General features: G+C 36.0%; 1 protein-coding gene across 1 annotated transcript; it reads left to right on the plus strand.

Annotated features, from left to right (window-relative positions):
• The first annotated feature begins 2,633 nt into the window (after positions 1-2,633).
• LOC111877306 (D-3-phosphoglycerate dehydrogenase 1, chloroplastic) lies at positions 2,634-6,378 on the plus strand. The gene is made up of 5 exons (XM_023873835.3): positions 2,634-3,260; positions 3,792-4,168; positions 4,236-4,346; positions 4,454-4,549; positions 5,537-6,378. The coding sequence occupies exons 1-5, from the start codon at positions 2,726-2,728 to the stop codon at positions 6,206-6,208; spliced, it is 1,791 nt and encodes a 596-aa protein (XP_023729603.1). The 5' UTR covers positions 2,634-2,725; the 3' UTR covers positions 6,209-6,378.
• Positions 6,379-6,619: the final 241 nt, after the last annotated feature.

The raw sequence follows: 6,619 nt of genomic DNA on the forward strand, positions 1-6,619 counted from the left end.
AAAGTGGAATGACCTAATGGTTAAAGACTTCACTTTAAGACAATATAAATATGAGGCTTCCACTCTTGAATTGGGTGCTTCATTCTTGCTTCCCAAAACCGTAACCTACTTAGAGGAGGTTACTCTCTCTATTTTCTTCATCTCTTCTTGAAGATTACTTGCATTTTTCATTCCCTCCTTAAGTTCATATTGGTTATGAACTTAAAGCTTAAGGGTTTAAGAGTTTTGGACTAACATCTACATCAAGTTGAGTCATTGTTGGTGTCTCAAAGGTTCCACATTCTTCATTAACTTTCAAGCCTCCCAAGAGGACTCAAAGAACTACAAAGGTTGTTATTTCTTCATCATTTCTTTGGTTGGTGTTTAAATCTTTATATAACTTGCAAGAAGATCCGTGACGGGTATAAAATGTTTATGTTATTTCAAAACTTAAAGTCTTTCGTTGCCACATTTTTCTAGTTTATGAAACTATTTTTGAACTAAAACCCAACATTTGTAGTGTAGGTCTTGGAAAGCTTAGCACCAAAAGGATGATGTCTCTAATGGCTCACACCTAAACCCTAGAACTAGAAGACAAGATGAGAAAGGATAGAGGATATTTTCGACCACAAAATCCTTCAAGGAAGAGTATGAACGAACTTGAGGTCCTAGGAAATTCTATTTATAGTTTAGGTAACTTAGGGACAAAACAATATTTGAATAATTAAATATTAGATTTAATCTCAGTTCAAATCATTTCCTTATTTACTATCAGGAGGCTTCTGAACACCTTATAATCCCTCTAAATTTCGTTCACTACCTATATGAGCTTTAGAATCTTCATTTCTTGCTCAATTATGAACAATTACAATTTAACCATTGGACATTTAATTAATTCTAATTAATCCATATTAATTTTGATTAATAATTAAATTTGATATTAATTTATTAATCATAATAAATTAACAAATCAATTTTCTATTTCCAGTTAATATATTAATCACATAATATACTAACAAATTATTTCTTAATAACTTCCAATTAGTTTATCAATCATACAATAATCTAATAAATTATCCTCTCTACAAATGTCATTCTAACCAAGTTCTAGTTATGAGGGCAACCCCAAAAGGACTTTGTTTCTAATTACAAAAATATACCAATTTCGTTACTGGCTTAGACACCTTAATCCAACAATGGTGACATGTGGCAAAAACTAAATGGAGCCAACACGCTAGGAGCACAACACACTCTTAGCTTCAAGGATGACACGCCCTCAGAATCTGGCTAAAAATAGGAGCCGAGAATTGTTCATTTTTTCACAACTTCAAACTCATTCCTTTATCGCTTTTTCCCACCTTTCATTCCGAATTGTTCTAGCCTTTTGGAGTATTTTAGCGGAGCTCTGAGTCGCCAGAGAACCGAAAAATAGAAGCTTTTGGGTCGAAGTTCTGTCTACAAACTTTCCGAACTTTTGTCGGAAAACTCTGTAAGTTAAGTTGCATTTACTATGTTTTAAGTGTAACTTATATTAATATTCATAGTCGTCATTATGAATCTATAAATAAGATTTATCAGTAATTCCAAGTCATAATATTGTTTGATCTACTTACGAGGTTAGTGTTTATGCTATATCTGGTGAGGTGTTTAAAGTGGATTTTCAAACAGTATACTCAGTATACCAAACATATCCTACCTCGTATATAATCTTACCCAGTTATTCCTTATTTGATAAGACTCAATATTCATTGGGATTAGTGAAAAATCTGAATACTAGTCGTTATGCTCAAATGGTTAATAACTAGAAGAATATATTATATGTTGATACGTGTTGGTCAGACCACCTTCAAAACTACACACCTAGTTGCTCTGAGAATGTTTAGGTGAGTTACCTCACTATACAATGTATTACAATATATATTTATTTATGTTAGGATATAAGAGATATTAGTATACCTGGTTTATTCATTATTGTTATGTGAAGAGTTGACGGTGGAACAGTGTCAGGCCGTGAGCCTATAGACTCGTGTTGAAGACAGAACAACGATAGACCGAGAGTCCAGACACATGTTATCGGTAGAGCGGCGAAAATTCAGTCATTGTTTGTATATATGTATATGTATTGTGGTATATGATATTTTGAAAAACTAATTAAAGTTCGACTTACAGTTATTGCATAACTATTTTTCAGGTTGTTCTTCTAATCATGAGAAAACTTAAGCATTACTGTACTCGCATCTAATAAATTAATAATATTTTAGGCTTCCGCTAAAAACTCTCTTTAATAAACGTATGGCAATGATTTTTCTTAATGAAAATATGATTTTGAAATTTATGTTTTATATGTTTTAAAAATGTAAAATTTGTGTTAAAAATTTACAACAGTGCGATAATAGACAAAACACATGTATTTTATCCTTTAGAAAAAAAAATAGAAAAAATTGATTTTTACCAATTAATGCATTGTGATTGTATTTTAGTTTTTTACCATATATATGAAGTTTTTTTTGTAGTGCAACTCGTGGATAAATATCTTCTCGTATGAGATCATTGCTGATCTTTTCTAATCCCGTTTGTCCCACGCGCTTTTGAGCTCATAAACTGGCATTCAAAAATCATGATACAACTTAAGCCACTTATAAATAGTGGCATTCCACTACATTTCAAACGGCGTACATTAGAAAAAGACACAGGCTCGCTAGAAACGAGGGTGACAAAGGGCTTCAACAAAAACACCACCCTAGCAATGGCGGCTTCAGCTTCATCTAGCCTTCTTTCATCTCGATCGCCCATCAAATTAACCTCTCTATCTTCCCTTACATGGAGATTACCTGTCTCAGTCTCTCTCCCTCGCCACCAGCGACGCCGCGCGTCTCCGGTGTTTGTCGTTCTCTCCATGGACGCCAAACCTACCGTCCTTGTCGCTGAAAAATTAGGAGAAGCTGGGCTTGACCTTTTGAAAGAGTTTGCTAATGTTGATTGCTCATATAACTTGAGCCCTGAGGAGCTCTGCACCAAGATCTCGCTTTGTGACGCCTTGATTGTACGGAGTGGGACTAAAGTGAGCCGAGAGGTGTTTGAATCGTCCGGCGGTCGGCTTAAGGTCGTTGGACGCGCCGGCGTTGGAATTGATAACGTGGATCTGGGAGCAGCGACGGAGCATGGTTGCCTTGTCGTTAATGCGCCGACGGCTAATACCGTTGCCGCTGCTGAGCACGGGATCGCGCTTCTTACTTCTATGGCGAGGAATGTCGCTCAGGCCGATGCATCGATTAAAGCCGGTTTGTACTCTATCCGTCGCTACTTTTACTTTCATCGTTATAAATTTATTGATTGATTTGGTGAAAAATGTTCTGTATGGCATTTCGTCGAACAGCTGTGCTGCATGCGGCGTTGTTGCTCTCAGGTCCCGATTTGGATCTAGCTTCCAAGTTTCACTTGATTGTGGTTTAAGTAGATGTAGAATGTCCTGCAAATCAAATCATTCACACACATTTATATCTAAATCGATGAAAATCTACAGATTCTTTTCCAAAATGAATGAAACATGACAAATTTCCTGTTTAACCTTTTAGAAATTCTTTCATCATGAAAGTTTGACATTTGTGCATCTATTTCATTTCTATACATTTAGCAGTCTTGTGTAGGATCTAATTCCTTGAGAAACCTTTTCTTTTCTTAACTTGTTCTTCATAACAAACTAAACATTATCTTCTTTCTTCCATTTTAGATATGATTCTCAAATCTATGATCAAACAGACATCTATCTTCGTTACATAAGTTCCTGAATCATGATTATCTGATAAACGCAGGGAAATGGCTGAGGAACAAATACGTAGGTGTGTCCCTAGTTGGAAAGACACTTGCAGTGATGGGATTCGGGAAAGTTGGAACAGAAGTCGCAAGGCGTGCTAAAGGTCTTGGTATGCATGTAATTGCACACGACCCCTATGCTCCAGCTGATCGTGCACACGCCATAGGAGTTGACCTTGTCAGTTTTGATGAAGCCATTTCAACAGCAGACTTCCTCTCACTCCACATGCCCCTCACCCCTGCTACATCAAAAATCTTGAACGATGAAAACTTTTCAAAGATGAAAAAAGGAGTCAGAATTGTGAATGTTGCTAGAGGTGGAGTCATAGATGAAGATGCATTAGTCAGGGCTCTCGATGCTGGCATTGTAGCACAGGTACTTTTTATATAAATATATTTATTTTCCAAATCATTTTTTTATGCATTTCATTTTCATTTTTCAGGCTGCACTTGATGTTTTCACTGTAGAGCCACCACCAAAAGATAGCAAGCTGATACAACATGAAAATGTGACTGTTACTCCTCATCTTGGTGCTAGCACCATGGAAGCTCAGGTTTGTGAATACCCCTAAATCCTCAAAGATACAAACTTTTTTTTATTATTATAATTTTTTTTTATCAAGAAATGGTTTAAGTTTGGTTGTATATAATCACTATGCAGGAAGGAGTTGCCATTGAAATTGCTGAAGCTGTTGTTGGAGCTTTAAGGGGTGAACTTGCAGCTACTGCAGTCAATGCTCCCATGGTTCCTGCTGAGGTATTATTATACCATATTCAAATGGTGTAAATATCTATGCAAATATTAATTTTGTTTCTTCAACACATTACACCACAAATTAATATTTTAGGTTTTCTTTCCGACCCATTATACCATTTTGTCACCAAAAGTTATATTTTAGATTTCCTTCAACCCATTACATAATTTTTATCACCAAAAGTAATATTCGAGGTTTTTTTAATTGAAAAGCCAACCAAATATATTAGTAAGAAGCTAGTTTGCAAAAAAAGATTTCCTTTTTCTTTTCTCTTTCTTACTTTTATAGGTTTTTAAAAGCAACCTTTTATACTTATTTCATTTTTTACAAATTTGACTCAATTTTTTTTAGAACAGTAACTTTATAAATAGTAGAGTAAATTACATGAATGGTCCCTATGGTTTGGGGTAATTTGCACGTTTGGTTCCTAACTTATTTTTTTTAAGTCGGAAGGTTCCTCCTATTTGTTTTAGTTGCACACTTGGTCCCTATCTTACCTAAAAGGACTATTTTGCCTTTGATTTTTTAATTTATTTAAATAAGGTGGGATAGGTAAGGTAAGGTAAGGTGATGTGGAAGTAAGGTTGGGGGTGTATTTATTTAAATAAATTAAAAATCAAGGGCAAAATAGTTTTTTTTAGGTAAGACAGGGACCAAGCGCGCAACAAAAACAAACAGTAGGGACCTTCCTAGTTAAAAAAAATAAGTTAGGGACCAAACATGCAAATTACCCCAAACCATGAGGACCATTCGTGTAATTTACTCTAAATAGTATTACCAAAAAGATATATTGTAGCCTTCTAGGTATATTCCTTTTTTCCTCATTTTGGTAGCTTTTCAAATCCAACCCATATATCTATTATTACCTTTTCTACAAATAGAAGAAGCATTTAATTAAGTTGGAAACGTAAAAATTAAATTTAATAGTATCAATTTAAGTTATAACATAATCAATGATAAATGAGATATTAAATTTAAATTTATTCCAGGTTCTGACAGAGCTAAAACCATACGTAACCCTAGCTGAAAAACTAGGCAGATTAGCTGTACAATTAGTAGCAGGAGGAAGCGGGGTGAAATCGGTCAAAGTGACATATGCATCCGCCCGTGGGCCGGATGACCTGGACACAAGACTCCTACGAGCCATGGTGACAAAAGGTCTAATCGAGCCAATCTCAAGCGTATTTGTCAACTTAGTGAATGCGGACTTCACAGCCAAACAACGTGGGGTCCGGATCACGGAGCAACGGGTCCTCCTAGACGGGTCGCCCGAAAGCCCGTTGGAGTTCATCCAGGTCCAGATTGCAAATGTGGAGTCGAGGTTCGCAAGTGCAATGTCGGAATCAGGTGAGGTGACAGTTGAAGGGAAAGTGAAGGATGGGGTTGCACATCTGACTAAAGTTGGGGGGTTTGAAGTGGATGTGAGTTTGGAAGGGAATATTATACTTTGTAGACAGGTTGATCAGCCTGGAATGATTGGTACTGTTGGGAGTATTTTGGGGGAAGAGAATGTGAATGTCAGTTTTATGAGTGTTGGGAGGACTGCCCCTAGGAAGCAAGCCATTATGGCCATTGGAGTTGATGAGCAACCCAGTAAGGCTGCTTTGAAGAGGATCGGGGAGATTCCCGCCATTGAGGAGTTTGTTTTTCTGGATTTGTAGGTCTCTTGAGAATTGAGAGAGATAAGTTTTGGAACAAGGGAAGGGAGGGGAATAATGTAGGATTTTGTGTTTTTCAACTTTTTGAGTTGTGTGTTTTTTTTGCTTTACGGATTTTGTGTTTGTTACAAGAAGATTGTTGGGAATTAGTCAATGGGTTATTTTTGTCTTAATGACTACTTGTTTGTTTGTTGTTTACCATATTTACCCTTCTCTCTCTCTCTCTCTCGCCGTTTAATACCCTAAAAACAACCACGACAACTCAAAATTAAGATTATTAGTGTCACTGTTGATAAAGCATATTCATTATATGCCTTTTGTATTCCCCAATGGTGGTCTAAGAGAATGAAGAATGGAAGCGTTGACATGTAATTAAAAATTAATATTACATTACATATATATGATATAACTATG

Source organism: Lactuca sativa, chromosome 5 (genome assembly GCF_002870075.4).
Source record: "Lactuca sativa cultivar Salinas chromosome 5, Lsat_Salinas_v11, whole genome shotgun sequence".
Lineage (NCBI taxonomy): Eukaryota > Viridiplantae > Streptophyta > Magnoliopsida > Asterales > Asteraceae > Lactuca > Lactuca sativa.

Bases quoted from the DNA above. Each gene is read 5' to 3' on its own strand.
- LOC111877306 (XM_023873835.3), top strand. From the start codon at position 2,726: ATGGCGGCTTCAGCTTCATCTAGCCTTCTTTCATCTCGATCGCCCATC. The intron at 4,169-4,235 runs GTACTTTTTATA...TTCATTTTTCAG, and splicing joins ATGCTGGCATTGTAGCACAG to GCTGCACTTGATGTTTTCAC. The intron at 4,347-4,453 runs GTTTGTGAATAC...ATCACTATGCAG, and splicing joins CTAGCACCATGGAAGCTCAG to GAAGGAGTTGCCATTGAAAT.